This window comes from Canis lupus, chromosome 14 (genome assembly GCF_048164855.1).
Source record: "Canis lupus baileyi chromosome 14, mCanLup2.hap1, whole genome shotgun sequence".
NCBI lineage: Eukaryota > Metazoa > Chordata > Mammalia > Carnivora > Canidae > Canis > Canis lupus.
Window position 1 is genome coordinate 41,455,552 of NC_132851.1, and position 19,485 is coordinate 41,475,036.

Genomic DNA, 19,485 nt, shown 5'->3' on the forward strand with positions numbered 1-19,485 from the left:
CTCTCAAAATTTTCTTTTTTCTTTTTTTTTTCAAAATTTTCTAACCTAAAAATTATGATTTTTTATAATGTCTCACAAAATCCTTGGGTACCTAGCTAATAGGAGAGTCAAGATGTGAACATATTCATTAGAAAAACATAAATATATTTGTGGGTCTTGTAACGCTAAGGTCATGAGCTCAGGAAGTATACAGGTCTATGTATCATCATGCACAAATCCAATAAAAATAACATGACTGCATGGGGGGATCACACTGAAGCCATCTCTGAAAGAAGGAAAGTACCTGGTTTTGCACAAGTAAAAAGGAAACACTTTTCAAACCAGGTGAAGATAATATTAAGGACTAAACAGGTAGGGCCAGCGACGTGGATGTGGAGAAAAAGCCAACAAGCAGGCTACCCCGGTGTGTTGGTGACTATCCTAACAGGAATTTCTAAAAAGGGTAATGAAACAGTTCTGAATATTCAGCAAAACTGCAGTGGGTCTACTTGGACGTCTATACAGGAAAAACTGTGTTCCCAAGCCTGTTAATCTTCCTTTTATCCTAAGAACTCCTTGGGTTCAGCACTTATTAATTTTAGTAGAAGGCTCTACAGCCTCCTTTCCTTTGGCCCCGGTGTCATTTATTGTGAGATTAAGATCTTGAGTGATAGGGTGTGTTGGCCCTGGAAATTAATATCTTTAGCTACATAAGGCCCATTAGAAGAAAAGATTTGAACTTTGCGTGCTTTTCCTGATCATAACACAGGAGTGTTTAAGCCATAATCAATTTCATCCCAAACATGTATTACCTTACACAGATGGCCACTAATGGGCACTATGGGAATTACATATTCTGCAAGTGTTGAAACGTGATAAAATTCCCATGGCATTTATGGAATTAAAAAAAAAAAAAAACAACCTCAAACACTAATTTTACTTTTAAAATGTCACTATGCCGAAAGTTATAAAGGTTTCAGGTTGATGACTCTTCGACATAATGTAGATTTAATTATCACTGAAAAATCATGGAATAATATTTACTCACCTAGTAAAGCCCTCAATAACCTCATTTTCCCTTTCAGATGTTCATAATGTATGCAGAATTTTTTAAAAGGCACAAAAATGTGGAGTTTCTACCCGAGTAAAGATAAAAGGCTTCATGCAGCATATTTAAAAACTGTACGGTAAATTGTATTATGATGGATTTAGAAATTATGTTTTTCCCAGTACATGTATATTTTGCTAAATAACAGAACCTCAAAATGACTTATTTCCATATGAGCAAATGTTTGGTTAGTACTTAGATTATTTTGTATTTTTTAAAAGCCTGTGATAATGTTCCTAAAAGATAAAAAGCATAATAATCAAACTCGTATCAACTTGGGCTTCAGATTACAACATGGGCTATTTGGCAGAAGTTTCTTTAAAGACAAATAAAGAAAGAACGTCAGTAAGCAAAGTCTTCCTACCAGAGTCAATATGGGCAAATACGAGCAACATTTGGTAACCCCTATTTCTTTTCTTTTCTTTTTTTTCCCTATTTCAATAATATAAAATAAGATTGGGACCAGGAAGATTTCCTTACTAGAGAAAATATATCAGATACTGCCAAGTGCTTTGCATGTATTAATTCAGTTAATAGCCTTGGGGAGGTTGAAGTAAATTATCCAAGGTCAAAGAGACGTGCAGCTGAGCGGATGGTTGAGAAGAAATCCCAGGAATCAACAAACACCCAAAAGGCAGCTAATGAGAAGTTAAGGAGTAAAACCGAGATTAAATGAAAGTTAGAATTTAATTCAAATCGTTAGCTTCGTTTCGGTTCTCAGTCTTTGGTAGTAACTCTGCGTCTCTGAGTCGGTTTCAGACTCGGTCCTGAGTGACACCTGCCAAGTGCACCTATTTCCCTGTTTCCCAGTCACCTTTTGGGGCTGGCGCCTCTCCCCGCACACAGGCCTGCCCTCCTTCTCCTGCAGATACGCTCCGGGCAAGGGGGGGACACAACGAGTCCTCTCCTCTGTGCCATCTGTAGTTTAGAATGAGCCAGCAGAGACTCCTCTCCGGATTCCCCACAGCTTTCGGACTGCGCCTCCTTCCTGTTACCGGTGTCTGCTTCCCTGAGACCCCAAGTCATTAGCCATGGGCCGGGAGCCTACCGTGGTGGTCTTCAGAGTCACCCGGAGAACCTATTACCCACAGATCGTTAGGCCCCAAGCCCAGAACTCACTGAGTAGGCCTGAGGTGAGACCAGGTGCGACGGCAGCAGCGCGACGGGCTTGAGGCCCTACAGCCCTGACAACTGCCTACGTAGAGCACGGCTGACAACATTTCTCCGTGAAGGTACAGGCGGTGAATACTGTATTTAGGGTTTGAGGGCCGTGCATTCTCTGCTGCAATGACTCTGTTCTGTCGTGGCACAGAAATAGCCAGACTGTGTGTAAACAAGTGGGTGTAGCTGTGTTCCAATAAAAATTTATTTATTTATTTAAAATATTTTATTTATTTATTCATGAGGGACAGAGAGAGAGAGGCAGAGACACAGGCAGGGGGAGATGCAGGCTCCATGCAGGGAGCCTGATGCAGGACTCGATCCCAGGACCCCGAGATCACACCCTGAGCTGAAGGCAGACGCTCAGCTGTGGAGCCCCCCAGGAACCCCCCAATAAAACATTATTTACAGAACTATGCAGTGGGTGCCTCTGGCCATTGTGTGGGTTCACAGACCCCTGGTGCATAACGCCTGTGAGCAACCCGTCTCCGCACTGGGCCTGAGCCTCACTGCTCTGGATAGTTCCTTGTCCAAACCCTACCCTTCTTCCTCACCATGGTCTCAGATCCTCTGGTCCCATTTCTTTCTCCTTGAAATCCCAAACCACAGCCAAAATCTCGTACCTGGAACACAGGGCTACCGTCAGAGTTCTCCCCAGATAACATTACCAAATGCCACATACACTATCTTAAAAGTAAATAACACATTTGGGGAATATAAATAATAGTGAAAGGGAAAATAAGGGAAGGGAGAAGAAATGTGTGGGAAATATCAGAAAGGGAGACAGAACGTAAAGACTCCTAACTCTGGGAAATGAACTAGGGGTGGTAGAAGGGGAGGAGGGCGGGGGGTGGGAGTGAATGGGTGACGGGCACTGGGGGTTATTCTGTATGTTGGTAAATTGAACACCAATAAAAAATAAATTAAAAGAAAAAGTAAATAACACATACTCTCTGGGAACCAAAGAGACACACAAGGAAGAGATCTCTTCTTTAGTCTGGGTGGCCCAAAAAGTCCAGTCCAACACGAGTGAACACTTGACCTTAAATCTTAAATGAAGAATTAAGACTTGGCCGTGGTGTGCAAAGGATGGGCAAAGGCATTGCAAACAGGAGAAATCTCACGCGCGAAGGCAGAAGTATGCAAGAGCCTATTGTGCTTGAGAAGTTGCCATTTAGACAATATGGAAATAATTCACAGAACGAGGTGTGGTGGCGATTTAAATAATGCTAATTTAGTAGGACGGCTCCAGGGATGAAATTGGATCAGTCATCTCAAACTCTGGAGCAGTGAGAACAAGATGAGGCTGGGAAAGCCAGTAGGGCCTGGAAATGGGAGGGTCTGCAGATTCCAAGACAAAGGTTATTTGAGGAGGCGGTTTTAGCAGAGGGTTGGGATCAGATTTACGTTCCAGAAAGGTTACTGGTGGCCAACCAGGGACGGGTTAGGAGGGACAGAGGCCTTATGACCAGGTAAGAGGCGACAGCAGTCATCACCCCATTTAGCTTGAAGATATGGGAAGTGGAAGAAGGACGCCCGGTGGGTGTGTATCCTGGGCCACCTGACAATGCTCGTCTGCAAAGGTCGCGGGCTCCCCTCTGTGGTGCATTCTACTGGTCAGCACTCCGTCCTGTGGCTCTTCTTCTCAACGTCTTGGCGCACGCAACAGTGGGCTGTTATTTTAAGAAGGCGAAGCTCGTACTCCTTTCCTTTAGTGGGGTTTCACGTGGGGTTACAGAATGCTAGGCCTGCGAGCATCGAACCCCTGGAGAAACCAGGGGGCCGCTTAGCTTTTCTAAGGCCAAGAAGGAGATTTACCCTGGTGCTTTCTGAACCACGGAAATCCTATCCCAAGTCTCACGCAGCCAAGGGCTTGCCCAGTAAGGTCAGCATTCACACACCCAGCCACAAGGGATCGGGATCCCAGAGGAGACTGGGCGTAGCCTACAAAACCACTACCCATCTCTGTGAGAGAAGACAGCAATGCCCTCCCCCCCGCCCCCCCGGGTGGCGAGAGGACCACGGAGCGAGCGCTCACAGCAAGGGATCCACGAGGCCAGAGAGGAGAGCAGGTGGGAACGGGGAGGCCGAAGGGAAACCAGAGGACTTTAAATACGATTCTAAAGATGAGCTGATGGAAAATCATGAAAAACAAGGGTCTGCCTCCAAGTTTTAAAGAAGACAGGATACACAGAGGCGACCCCCGCAGCCTCGTGGGACGTGTCCTGGCCCCGCGCCTACCTCTCAGGTGCCAATCGGGAGATTACGCGACCACATGCTTGGGGGCATTTTATTTTTCAGGGTCACGGCATTTCGCATACAGTCTTGCTTTCTCCTAAGCCAAACCCACAGAATAACATACGGATTATTTTTTTTTTATTTATTTTTTTTAACATACGGATTATTAACACGGGATTTGGAATTAAGACAGAACTGGGATTTGAATCCCCGCTCTGCCAACCACTGGAAGTGTGTCCTTCAGCAAGTCTACTTTCCTAAGAATTTCTACATCAGCAAGAGAAGACTAAAAACACAAACTGAATAGGGTAGTTCAGAGAATGGAATTAGATCAGTCATCTCAAGATTCTTTTTTTTTTTTTGAGTAGTATTTTAGGGAAAAACATTGAGTTCTTACCTAGGATGTTACTGTATTTTTGTAGGACATGTTTGTTCTGTTTACATTAATAAATCCTGTACTTTGCAGAACGCAAAACCAGAAAACTATTTTTTAAAAAAAGCGGAGATAAAATGTAAATAGAAACAGAAGCTATAACATTTTCCTGCTCGCCCCAATGGATCATCTTCTGTAGCCCACTTTATTGGCCCTCGATCTAAATAATCAGGATAAAGAGCAGGACCCTTGGAACGTGGTCAATGCTCAAAACGCGGCAGGTCTTATTAGTAGACAAGCTGACAGACTACAAATATTCTTAAGCAAACAGTAAAACAGGAAACTACTGGAATTTTAAGCCGTGAAATCACTAGTACACCATGTAAATTCTCATCCAGTACATTTCGTTTTTCAGTACAAATGAAAGTGATATTTGCAGCTACCAAGAATAAAAGTGGTGGTTTTATCTGAAAAAGCACTCCATTCTAACACAGAGGTTACCGTGAACTTGGCAGTCAGAAATGCTCAAGAAAAGTCCTGTTTTCCATTAAGTTTTATATTTTTCTAGGAATCCTCCACACCACTCGCTGCCACATGCCGCGAAGGGCGCTAAGCTGTTGTGCTCAGTCACGCGGAGTGTGATGGCTCATCTATACGATGCCACATCAAAGCAGTCCTTAAAAAGATCCTGGAAACGTCAACCCCATTTGGGGGGAAGAGTAAAGGAAATAATGTAGAAAAGCTCACGACCCCTGGCTGTCCCGTCTCAGGGACACTCAGTCCTGTCGGGAATTAGATTTTTCAGTTTCCAAGTGTCCTATCTCCACCCACTAAGACTGAAGACAGGGAGCTGGTTCCTGGGCTCCGTCCCGGGCTGCGCCCCACGGCCCCGAACAGAGCCTGCTGCGTGCTCGGGCACGTGCTGCTGGATCTTTCCAACCCCGTGCTTCGTATGTTCATAGATTACGTAACTTAGAAGACACGTCTTTAAAGTGGCTGCGTCTACACTTCTACAGAATGCATTCCTCAAAATTACTAGCTCTTTCCCCCGACACATCCCTAAATTAATCCTCAGTGACAAACATGAAGCATTTCCCTGATGGTCAAATTGTTTTTTTTTCTCTTTTTTCTTCTTCTTGTTATGAGGCCGAGATTATGAACTATGTTTTTAAAAAAATGATAACTGATGCAGTTTTTTAAATAGATTAGAAGTCAGAGAGGAGCTTAAGAGTAATCAGATGCGATGCGAACATCCTCGCCATGTAGAAAGCATGGGCTGTATTAGTAGTAGGGGCCAGGCTTTTATTAAGCAAGCACCCACCAAAGAAACTTCGCTTCTGGATAAACCATTTAATTGAATCATTTATTATTTTGTCAAGTCTGTCTGTCTTTATTTATTTATTTATTTATTTATTTATTTATTTATTTAATAAAGATTCTATTTATTTATTCATGAGGGACACACAGAGAGAGAGAGGCAGAGACCCAGGCAGAGGGAGAAGCAGGCTCCATGCAGGGAGGCCGAGGCGGGACTCGATCCCAGGACCCCGGGGTCACGCCCTGGACTGAAGGCAGCGCTAAACTGCTGGGCCACCGGGCTGCCCTTTTCAAGTATTTATTCAGTAGTTAACACAGGCTAGATGGGCAGGCGCTGGAAATTCTGTGATGAATACCTGAAAAACAGTCCTTGCCCTCATGACGCTTCAATCTAGGAGATGCTCAACACTAATCAAAAGTCACAAAATGTGTATAAAACACTCTTACCTGATTCAAAGGAGAGCTAGATTGTCAGAGCTACGGTTTTCTGATTACTCTTAAGCTCCTCTCTGACTTAAAATCTATTACAAAACTGCATCACATAAGTTATCATTTTTTAAAAACATAGTTCATAATCTCTGCCTCATAATAAGAAAAAGAAAAAAAGAGAAAAAACCCAATTTGACCATCAGGGAAATGCTTCAATCACTGCCCAATCTAAACACCTGCTATAACCCACTCTGTTTTCTGTTATTGCTCAAGATAAATAATTTGCTTTCATAAACATGAGATGCGATTAGTAGGTGGTTTGTGCAATGCTGAAGATACAGCTGCACTCTTCTGTTGAAGCAAATAAATATAAAACGTTTTAAAAAAAAAAACCCTGTATTTACTATAAAGGCACACTTTCCTATTTCAACCAATGATTTAATCATAAAAAATCTTCCCTGATAAGATCAGAGCCCTCCGCTCTATTAATTTTCAAAGGAACCCAGCAGCAGAGTTTGAATAGGAGGTAAAAAAAAAATCTGCTTTAGAAAGACGTCAGAATAAATGTAAAGTGACAGATCAAAGAACAAGGTGAGAAATTTCAGGGAAACCACTGCTAATGAAGCATAAAGCTTCATAATTATTCTCTTACTTATCTGTAATTTTCCCGACCAAATACATGTAAATTAATTCTAAATTTCATTTTAAAAATCGGATTTTTAAAAATGCAAACCAACACTAATAGGTGGTTTCATGACCTAGAATTACAAGTCCAAATACATCAATTATCTTTCAAAAGAACAAGGTTAAAGCAGGTAAAGCAGGTCAAGAATATTGTCTGAAAGGAGACAACTAAGTTCTCTGAAGTGGTGACGAAGACATGAAGAGGCATTTCCTTCCATAAAACCTGAAGCGATGCCACAATCCTCTTCCTAAACTAGGTCAAGACACCTGAAGGGCCTGATAGGCTTCTAACAACTCCTTTTGCATTTTAACTATGAGAACCTTCTCGTTCCTGCATGGTTTCGTCTCTCTGGGAATAAATGCTGCCTCTTGGCCTATCTTTAGTAATAGAAAAAAGATGTTTCGGGAACATCTTGCAACAACTCAGAGCATCAGAATTATTATTATTTTTTTAATCTTGAGAGGTTGACCATCTGAATGCAAGTGTTAGAGCTTAGACCGTCCCGCCCGATGGCAGAGATGTTATTTTATAGATGGATGCGGAAGTCCTCAATCCTCTTCTCGGACAGAGACTGTCAGAGTGTCCTGGAGGGTGGAGTGAGTACTTTCTAGTGCTCAGACTGCTGGGAAAGAAAAGTGACAAAGTACTGTGGCAAGGGACCAATGTCATTAACTTTTTGGATGTTCTTGGGTCTCTCTGGATATTTTTGCAGCTTCTGCTGGGGGTTACAGCGCGTTATACCTGAAGGAATAAGCGTTGGATCAAATTTCAAAAACCGAATTACTTGTTTGAACAATGAAGGGATACGGTCGAGAATAAGGTTTAAAAGTACAACCTTCTTCATCTTTTAAAGTTTTCACTTATAAACCCCCGCCCCCCAAAAAAATAAAGTTTTCACTTATTTGGTAACATTAAAAACATTCTTGTTTTCAGGAAAGGTTCTACGAATCCTTCAAATTTCAAATGTCTTTAGCATGACACTACCACCAACATGTCAGGGGCATTTTGTATCATTGATGCAAATATGCTCAGAAACACCTGGTATACAGGACCGCGAGGACGATCTGGTCTTTCATCAAGAAGCGAAAAGTCTTGAAAAATCTATAGTATTCTGAGGAGCACATTTTCTAAAAATTTCACAAATAGATGGAATATTTATATGGTTTTCAAATGGTGCTCAGTGGAGCCGCCAAATCACAAAAAGCTCCTCCCAGACCGTGCTGAGGGCAAGGTGCTGAGGCTGAGGGGACAGCCCATGTGGGGCCCCTCCCTACTCCTCCATTCTTTAAAACAGAGCAGCTTTGTCTCTATTATATAAATGATGATTCAGGCATTATTTTGTTTGGAAAATGTGTTCTGTTCTTTAAAAAAAAGGACTTAAAAACCATTCTCATGGTTTAAAATTCACTATCTTCTATGCTAAGCCCAACATGGTGGTCTACTTAAAAAACAGATTCCAATCACATTAAAAAGATTACATCATCAACACGCCTCACTAAAGTAGCCAAAGAGGCCAAGACGTTGACCCGTACTGCTATGGCAGCAACTGTCAAGCTAGGGCAAGGCACCTGCAGGATCTGCGCTCGGACAGGCCCAAACTTGCCTCAGTAGGTGGTTTTTGGGGCAGCCAGTTCTGGTGTAACACTAACCCTTGATGATTTTAGCAAACAATGGAAGCTCTGGCCACACAAGGGGTCATACTGCCCTGGCTCTAGATACATGAAAAACCCTATGGTCTTCAAATGATCGGGGACGGGACAAGCATTTGTCTGAAAAATAGCTCTCTGTTGCCAGTTCTTCAGTATCTTTGTGCCTGGTCCGCCCCCGCCCCCGCCGCCCTGTAAAGATTTCTGATCTTTTGCATAAAAAAAAAAAAAGACCTCTGATCTCCTTTAACTGGTAAAATAATAATCATCTGGGGTTCACCTCAAAAGTCAACACTTCCCTGGAATCTTCCGTTGGACCAAGTGTGTGGGGGCACCACTCTGGGTTCCTTTCGATTTCCTGACTCCAGAAATTTGTTAGGCCGGCGATGCTCAGAGTCTCAGGCGAGCGGGCGTTGCTGGCGTGCTCGAGCTTCCCTGATACCTAACATCTAGTAGCAGCCCCGGTAGCGTTAATGAACCTAATACCCGAATGAGATTATGGTTTCAGGGGTCGGGAGGGACACAGAAGTCCAGTCCTTGTTTGGAAGCTGGCTGAGCAAGGGAACCAATCCCTTCATCATTCTGGCTTTTAGATCTTTCATTAAAACGTGGAGACCATGGCTTATCAGAATGCAAAATGGAACTAGCTATCCACCCCTCTTTTCACTCGGTGTAGACAACAGGCCGTCCCAGGGAGGCATCTGTATCTGTAAGCTCAAAGTACATGTGTGGCTAAGGCCACTTCCCCAGGCAACTAGAATTTCAGTGACTCACGACTGCCACCTGCTGAAGGAAGGCTGAACATCTGCTTCATTTAAAAGATGGAAATAAAAAAAACAAACAAAAAAATTAAAATAAAAGATGGAAATCACAAGGCTTTTAATACCAGATATTATTATAAACACCCCCCCCCAAAAAAAAACAACAACAACAACTGTGAAACCTATAAAATCTAACCTATAAGCTCCAGGGCACGCAGAGTCAGCATGTTAACCAGCTACATTTAACATCCAACCTCAGAATTTTCTACAGGGCACTTCGTGTAGACACAAGACTTAATGTTCAGGATCCATTTTCAAATACCTGACGGTAACTCATCGTGTATTAATCCTACCACACTGCCACGGAGGGTAAAGGCCACATCACATTCAGGCCGCGTACGTCAGGAGACAGGAGAAAAGTTGTTTCCAAATAGTCTTTGGAAGAGAAAACTTTGTTTTAGTTCTCAGAAGCCTAAGAAAAGCAACAAATAGGGCTAAGGATCACGTGGGGAGGAAGTTATGTGCTGACAAGGGGAAGGGGAGGATGAAGGTGCCTAAGTGGTGAGGGGCATGAGTTCTGGAGCCAGAAGGAGGGTCGTGCCTCACTCCCTTACGAACTGTGTCATCTCAACCAAATTACTTGACCTGTTTCCTTGATTTCTTCATCTGTAAAACTGGAAAAATAAATAAATAAATCGTGCCTACCTCAAAGGGATGCCGTGAGGATTAAAGTCAATCCTCCAGACATCACGTGACACGCAGTGAACACCACATAAAAACGTCTGCTATTTTTAAGGAAGCACAACTTCCTGCTATTTATACAGTATCACTCACAGCGTGTCCGTCACTTTTTGGGTGAACAGCCTTGGTTGTCTGTAAAATGGGAGTATTTTCAGTTGTGGCACAGATGAGGGACGCGCGCATAGATGTGTAGGTACGTATACAAATACACTGGATCGTCCACTTATATATTCTTTGTCATTAGCTACAGAGCCCCACAGCTGTGTTTGTGTTATATTTTGTTGTATTCCCCACTACACACCTCGATTACCTACATGCACACGCGGCTGTACACGTCGCTTGTGTGCAGGTATGTGTGGAGGAGAGCATGCTTCTCTTCAGTGACGCAGAAGAAACAGTACACAGAAGCAAGAAGACAGGCTGACCTCACGGATCCAAAATCACAAAAAAGAGTGAAGGTCCACATAAAGCAATTCCACAGACTTTTCGGCAAAAGCTCTAACCACGGCCAACATTTGTTCACGCTCAGACCAGGGGAGGCTCGACAGTAAGCGGTGCGTCCAGACATTCTGATCTTTATTTATTGGCTCCTTGAAAAGACTGAAGTTATCTGAAAACCAAACTTTCCCTATGAGCAAAAGTAATCCTTCACGTACCTTTTCAATTAGCTCGTAACTCTCTTCGAGCTTGAGCAGCCGGTTCTGCACAGATGTGGACGCGCGCTGATAGACCGCTCGCCACTCCTGGAAGTCGCTCTCCGAGATCTCAGCCACGGCAAAACATAAGGTTCTTAACCCTGAAAAAAGCAGCACACATCCCAACACCAAATACGGTTTCGTTTTGAAGTCTGACCCTTCCACTCGGATACAACTAAGTCGCATTTTGAAAAGACTGGTTCAATTCAGACAGTATGTTGGTCCGATTCCGTTAGGATGTAAACTTGGCGTAAAATGCGTGCCAACGCTCCCCTTACCTTTGACTGGAGCTCTGCCTTCGATTCCCAGCTCTCTCAATACATCCTTTGTGACTTTTCCAAAATCCTAAGCTTATCAGGTTATTCTTTTGTTGGAGATCTCTCAATCATTCATCCCCAGGATGAAGTCCAAACCCCAAAGTCTGGCTCACTCGCCCCATACACCAAGGACCTTCGACCCCCTTCTCTGCCATCTTCCTCTTATTTCCCCAGGCCTGGGCACATGCCGGTCACTTTTTCCCCGTCTCACTCCCTCCAACTCCCTCCACATCTGCCTTGCATCTACGTGAAGACTCAGTTCTTAAAATCATCACTCTGATGATTCTCACCTCGCTCAGACCCTAGAGGCAGAGATCCCCAAAATGCTCGTATGGTGTGAACGGCGTTTCCAATTGTGTTTCCTGTGGATCTCCATCCAGGATGAGCGTACCGCTCTTGCAGGGGATGGGTTCCTCCGATCTACAGCTTCAGAGCTGAGCACAGAGGCTCGCTTATAACTGCGGCTTATGAAGAAAGAGAGGGACCCCGACGGGGTCTACCTGCTAGGCCATCTGCCTCCCGGGCTGCAGGGTTCTATTTATTACAGCTCTTTATCGCTGTAAATTTATAGTATAAAGAGTCTTAAAACACTGAGGGATGGTGACTAAACAAAGTACTCATCAGAACTACCCTGGGAAACCATTCAAAGCTGCTGTCTGAGGCGGCCTACGCCCTGTGCTCCATGCCTATCAGTTTCATAATTCACCAGGAAGCTACCCTCAGCCAGAAAAAAAAAAAAAAAAAAAAAGGTGGACTGGAGCAAAGCAGCAGCAAAAGCGTTTCTCAGCCAGGACAAACGCAGTTAATCAGGTTCCTGAGAAGACAACACCCTCACTCAAGGTCCTTAGCTCTCAGAACAACGGGGGGGGGGGGGGGGGGGGCGGGGGGGGGGCCTACGGACCTCAGGTCAATCGACTGTGGCCAGGGGGCATGTCAGGAACGAGCCGCAGGGGACACAAGGACATGAAGGGCCCAGAAGGAAGGGGTAGGCTTGCCTACCGCCAGCGCACTGAGCAGAGAACTTAAACCTTTGGGGCTACATCAGGACATGTTTTTCTCTTCTGGAAACTTGGCTGGAGACTTAGACTCTGGGGTAGCACAGAGTCAGACTGTTGTTCAGCCGAGGGCCAGGAATAAAAGGGTGGAGGTGAAGGCCAAGCCAAATCAGCTCTGCCCAAGAGCCGAAAGGTCTTCCTATCACAGCCAGAGGAGAGGGTGATGCTCCTTCCGTCCCCCTTCCCGAGATGGAACCGGTGCCGGGTGCCAGCTAGGCTGCCCCTGCCAAGTCCAGCCGAGGACGTGCCTCCAGGCGTCTGAACTCTATGGACACGAGTGTCTCCATGCTCTTGCATTTTTGGAGAAGGGAGAGAAGGTTCCCTACGTCCCTGCTTTTCAAAGCTTCGTGCTTTTTAAGACAATCCTATTTTTTCGTAGCCTGGATTAAGAGGAACAAAGGACGTGGTCGGAGGTCAAGGCCTGCTGCCTACTGGCGACAGTCCTGGCTGATGCACAGTGAAAATTGAGATGGAAGATTCAGGTACAGCTCTGGCTACTTCTGTTAAGTTCAGAGATAAGACTCTACAAACTTGTGTAGTAAGTGGCCGTACTGCTTGAGGACTCTCGCGTCCTCCCATCTAACGGAGATCACCCCCCTGGACTACGTGCCCTGCTGGGCTGCACAGAGCACGTATTTCAGGAGGATGGAGACAGGCCTTTGCACGACTCCCTGGCCTCGCACAGAGCCTGGCGTGGGCTAGGGGCTTAAGAAGCGGTCAGTTGGAACCTACACTGTGAATAACTATTTTAATAGTTCTAGAAGCTTATTTTTACTTTTTTTTTTTTTTTTAAAAGACTTACTTATTTGAGAGAGAGAAAGAGTGTGTGCACGAGAGAGCCAGCACAAGCAGGGGGCGAAGGGCAGAGGCAGAGGGAGCCCGACTGGGGCCTGACCCCAGGACCCGGGTCACGACCTGAGGTGAAGGCGGACGCTCCACTGACGGAGCCCCCTGGGGTGCCCCAGCTTATTTATTTCTTATCCTCTTTCTTACCGAGAAACTGTCCAGTTTTTGGACTTCTTTTCCTTCTACACTTCTAGAGATACACCGTATTTAAAGCTTGAATAGTACCCATTCTAAAAAGTAAACAGATTTATAGACCCAATACCCCCAAAACACAGGGGCCCAGTCTCTCTAAAATTTTAACACAGGAAAGCGAAACGAAAATAATGGGAACGGCATAGAGTACAACCTAAGTTGTCAACACTGTTATCTTACTTTAGGGGTTTCCAAGTAAGATAACAACAATCCCGCAAGACTTGAGGCGGGTATGACCCCCTTTCTGCCGTAATCACACTTTGTTGCCGCATTACGCTCACCTTCTGTAGCAAACTGCTCTAAATGTTTTAAGGTGATTTCTTTGTATTTTGAAGTCTCCGCCAGTCTATCGTATATCACGGTGTCCTGGAAAACAAATAGAAGGCACGATACAGTTAAAATAAAGCATTTTGAGTTCAGGAATGTTGATGTTGGCAACAGTATCGGCGGCAAATCGGTATTAAAAAAACAACCAATCACCTTGAGCATTAGTTTTAAAGCACAAAATATTTTTCCCCCCTAGTAAGACTGTTTCCCCGATGATACGACGAAGCCAGGGTCAAGGCCGATATTTCCATCCTTCTCCCTCCTGAATAAATCTTTAGTCACTCCAGTGCTCAACGTCTCACATCCTATTGGTACTTCGCGGACCGTGCAAGATCCCACCCCCCACCTCTGAAGGTTTTGCAGGACGCTGCAGGGTATAGGCACCGTATGAATACACAGGTGCCACAGGGGAGAATGGCCCAGCGCTCAGAAAGTTTGGGAAATGCTGCTTTGAACAAAGCCCGCCCTGCAGCGACGCTTCTGGAGTCTTTACAATGCTAACGTGCACAGTGGGTCTCTGGGGCGCCATACGGTGCAGGCCCCAAGCTCACGCAACGTGGATCCGAGCTGGAGATTGGGGCATCTGTACGGGACCGGGGCGCACGCACAGCAAACTCTGAGAAACACAGGTCCAAATGCACAGAGTGGCCTGCTGGGCATTATAGGGAGAATTTCCAACAAACCGAGCACAGACCGATAGCTGCATATTTCTGACTGTCACGTTAGCCTCGAAAACCTCGATTCACTTAGTTTGTAAAATTCAATTACTGGGTGATCCTCACAGTCCCTTTCAGCTTGAGTGTTATGCGCCACTTAGGTTTTCTCTGAGTTTTGCCCCTTTAAAAAACTGCTTATTGTTACTTTCGTTACTCTTCAGCTTGGGTTTAACGTTTTCAGGATTTTAGTGTTTGGCCTCCACGGTTTTATTAGACTAGGAAAAAATAAATCATTTACCTGCAATTACTTTCTCAGTGGTATTACCCATTTTGGGGTCTCCAGTCTCAGGGCTGAGATTTGGAAGCAGACTAATGGAGTATGATTTAGAACCCTTGAGAGAAACAAGAACTTGGTGACCTCAGCACAGATGGAATATTCCAGGCCCCAATTATGAATTTCTTTTCATTTTTCAGGGGTGGAACGGGGAAGGGGGGGGCAATGCAAAAGGAAATGATAATTTCCCCTCATGGCTCCCTTTCTAGGAATGAGAGGTATAACTTACGAATGCTATTTTTTTTTTCCCAGAGGCTAATGACATTTTCAGTGAAATTAAAAACAGGGGTTTTAAAACTATGAAAATCTTAAAAAAAAAATCAAAGTCAAGAAGTGATAAGGGAGAGGAAATTGTGCCATGTAGCCACGTTTTCAAAAAAACCGATGCTCAAAATAGAATTTTCTACTTTATGGTATCCAGGAAAGCAGGGGCCAGAATGCGGCCCTTTGCAGGAATTAGGTAGTATGTTTGTAAGTGACCGTCACAGCTGGCCACGCGTAGATGTGAGCAATAAATACGTGCAAATAACCTTTTTTGCCCAGAGTTAACACTCACAGATTCAGAGAGCTACCTCAAGTGTTTGGCCCATGGTTAGGACGAAAAAAAAAATGTTTTTTTCCCAGGAACTAACATGTGCGTATATGTCTTATTTCCCCTAAGATCAGATTTAGAACCTACTGAGTCTACATTGGCAGAAAATCCTAACTGGATTCACGTATCCGGTGTCCTAGTGTTGGGTCAATTTTCACTTGAAAAGTCGTTTTCCTATTCATCTCTCAGACTCCAGTTCCCGCGCTGCGCTGTCCTCACCGACCGCATCCTGCACGTGTTCAAAACACATGCATTACGTGACTACACCACCTGAGGTCATCCCGGGTCATCCCTGGAAGAGCGGACGATTCCAAATTGCCAAATAACGGAGGATGGCACAGCGGAACAGGAGAGTTAGGAGTAAGAAGGCAGCCAAGAGAAGAAAAGAGGTCTTACGCAATTAACCGGTTAAGCACTGCCTTTTACACTGAAGTTATCTGGGTGATCTTGCCACAGATGAAGCAGGTGCCCGCAAGGAATCGGATCCTGCTGTCGGGTCAACGGGGACGGCCGATACATTGCGTGAGGCCCCTGTGATCTGGGACACCGGCTGAAATCACCAGCCGCAGCCACACGTGAGTGTAGACAGACGTCCTCTGGGCGTGTGCGTGCCACTCAGATTTCTCGGCTCTCTGCCGCTGGCCGGGAGCTGAAATGCTGAACACAACTGACGTCGCATGTGGTCCTCCTTGATCCGTGGCACGGGATTTTATTATTTTATTTAGGGGGCACTTAATTAGAAGTTTTCTTTAAGCTCTCTAATGCACTAAGTGTAACAGGTTTCTAAGTTCTCCTCCACTATGTAAGTATCGGGGTAGGGTTTTCATTTCCTTCAACAAATTACGATTTTGTTTGTGTAAATGTGACTTTTCTTAAATCGGCCACTATCGCAGACATAAACTGTACTTCTCCTTTTTTTTTTTTTTCATTTAAAAATTAATAAAGCAAGGCAACCTCACTGCAGAAACCCTGGAAAAAAGGGAAAAATGCAAATCATCCGTATACCCGCACACACACAGCCACAGTCTCCCCATGTTATGTTCTAGATGGACTCTTCGGTACTGTTCTCTGATTCACTAACTGCACCCCTGCCACTGTTTAATTTAGACTGTATTCCATTTATCTGATGTTTTCTTTTAAATTTATGATTTCCAATTTAGCTCACACATATGCCCAAACCTCCCATTTATTTCTGCTTAAGAATAGTTGTGATTTTTTTAGAAAAATCATATTGAGCACTAAGCATCCTTGGTCAGACAGGTCTATACACATGATTTCACCTGGCGTGAATCCACGTCCAGTTATTTACGTGCTTGTTCCCTCTTTGGCAGGAGATTTCCTCTTGTGTCTCCACGTGTTGCGCCGCCTGGTTGTGCACAGCCCTATCCAGTGGTTTTATATAGAGTTGGCATGAATTTTTCTCAGCTTCTTCTCATGATTAGGAAGCTCACCACTGTCTCAGGCATCAAAGAGGGGAGGCTGGCTCTCATCCACATTTTACAGAAAGCACTATTTGCCCCCACTAACACTTAGAAACCAAACTCCAACCACCAACCCCTGATTCTGACCCAGGGCCTGGGACTCCCACCCCGCTCAACCCTCTTTATATCCATCTCATGTATTTGGAATAGAGGATATATGTCAGAGTCTGAACAGACTGTGTCAACCGGACTGGAAAGTATTATCGCTGACTCCGTAGAGGACGTTTCTACTAAAGTCTCTGTGGCACTCGTCACTGTTCATTATTCACTCTACCAGGGAATCAACACTCCTCAGACTCTCCTCCAAGTCTGATCTCTCTTCCTGTATCCTCTACTCTTCACCCTTTGCCCTCCTCTTCTCCATGTAGTATTTCCTTCTTACAAGGTCTCATCCATCCCCTGCTTTCACCTTCCAGCTACACTTGCTAATTTCTAAATCCGCATCCGCACTCCAGATTCCTTCCCCTGTGAAATCCAAGCCATCTCTGCCTCATGGCCCAGATGTGGCTCCCAACCCTCTACCGTGGGAAGTGGCACTACTTTGTCTACCTGGCCAAGTCCAAATCGGGTCATAATCCTCGGTCATGGTTTCCCTACCACGTACATGTAATTAGTGACTAAGTCCTAAATCTCAGTCTACTCAATCCTCTCTGCAACTGCCTGGGTTCAGATCCTTATCAACTCTCGAACTGTGGTCCCTAGCGTCAAGGGTAACTCAGTATGCAACTTTCTGTCTTCAGTCATCTTCCTAAATGGCATCAGAACAATTCAGAAAAAAGTACAAGTTATCGAGCATGAAAAACCCCCCAGGACCTAACACACGCCCACCTTCCCAGCCTTGAGCCTGCTATTCTCTGCCAAACTACATGCAGTTCTCAAGTGTACTTTGCCACTTTGCACATTTCAGCCTTTTTAGTAGTCAACCACATTTCATGGCCAACTTGGGAGGGAGGGGAAACAATGCAATAAGCAAGTTAATGTATGCAGACCACCTCCATGATTAGTCAAAAAGGAAGTCCAATGTTTTTATTTTTTATTCAATGCTTTTAACTCCCTAAACAGAGGTTCTAGATGGAAGATTACTCAAAACTAAGAAAGAAAGGATGTGTGTTGGGTGTAAACCGGGCGCATAATCATTTAAAGGAGAAGGTCTTAAGGCTCTTTATTCCCTTATCACTAAATGCTATCACTGGAACATGGAAGAGCTTTACAATACACCTCAATATTGTATCCTAAACTTCTCTTTATATATATAAATATTATATATAATATATAATTATAATATTTAATATAATTTATAAGTTAATAAATTTATAATGTATATATAATTATAAATTATAATTCATATATAATTCATATATAATATATATTTATAATAATAAATTATATATAATAATAAATTACATATATATATATATATATATATATTCTGTGACTAGGCTTAGTTCCTGACAAATGTTGGGTCTTATCTTCCTTTCTCCAAAATCCAGTTTCAAGTCTGGTAGATAAACTGCACGTAATGAATAAATATTAGTTGTTTCAATCAACAACCACAGCATTCTAAAACTAAATTTATGAGACATCATTAAATAATCCTACCAAAATGCTTTAAAACCACAGCATCCCAAAATGGCATTTTAATGCTTTAAAACCAAGGCATCGAAAAACATTTTCAACAAAAATTTAAGTTAATAAGCTTTGGTTTCCTAATAAGTGCAGTTTCCAAGTTTCATTTACTAGATCAAGGTTTTTGATTCTATTTAAAATTGGAAAGTTCCAAGTTGGTTAAGTTACCTGACTAGTTTCCAAGTAGACCAGGTACCTGGAAAGGATAATTCAGAAGGAAAATACTAATTTTAGGAATAAAAGGCAGGTCTGGTCAGTAGACTCCTCATTTTTCCAAGAGCATAAACAGATTTTAACTAAGGAAATTCACTCTGAATGACATTTTATTATTTCTGTCACTATAATCTGCCAATACACCAAAGCCAACCAATAGTCAGAAATTCCGTTATAATTAAAACATGCAAGACAAATGGTAATAACCCTATGATGAAATTACAGTAGTAACTATGATCCATTCCCCCCCCCCCCCTTTTTATGGTTTTTAAAAAATTACATTCAAACTGGTAGGGATCCCTACATTTCTAATAAAATTCCCAGGCATTTTCTGATTTAATTGTCTTTTAATATATTTTATAACATAAACCTCAAAGATTGTGTATCAAGATTGAATTATATGAGTAAGCTAGGCCAAATTTTTTCAAAGCACCAAATTTACCCAGAAGGAATTCCACATTTCACCAGAAGAGGCTCAACACTATCACTATAAAACACCAAGGAAAGTGGATGTCAGCAACTTTATGCTAAACATCTGTGTTACATTTCCACAGCAGAATGCTGAACGTATACATTATAAACCATCATAAATCAAAACTGTAAAAGGCAAAAATAAAAACTTACAGCTCCTTTGCAGTAAAGTCGTAACTTCCCGGATGGTGTGCGAACAATCACGGACATTCTTTTTCTAGCGCTGAAAGAAAGAGGTTTTC

General features: G+C 43.5%; 1 protein-coding gene across 6 annotated transcripts in view; it reads right to left on the reverse strand.

Moving 5' to 3' along the window:
• ATP8A1 (ATPase phospholipid transporting 8A1) overlaps positions 1-19,485 on the reverse strand; it is a 220,367-nt gene that overhangs the window by 90,894 nt on the left and 109,988 nt on the right. For all 6 annotated transcript variants that reach the window (XM_072774850.1, XM_072774848.1, XM_072774851.1 and 3 more), the window contains 3 exons: positions 19,397-19,466; positions 13,825-13,909; positions 11,095-11,234 (listed from right to left, as the gene is read on the reverse strand). In XM_072774850.1, coding sequence (XP_072630951.1) covers positions 11,095-11,234; positions 13,825-13,909; positions 19,397-19,466 — 295 coding nt within the window. The remainder of the gene's footprint in view (positions 1-11,094; positions 11,235-13,824; positions 13,910-19,396; positions 19,467-19,485) is intronic.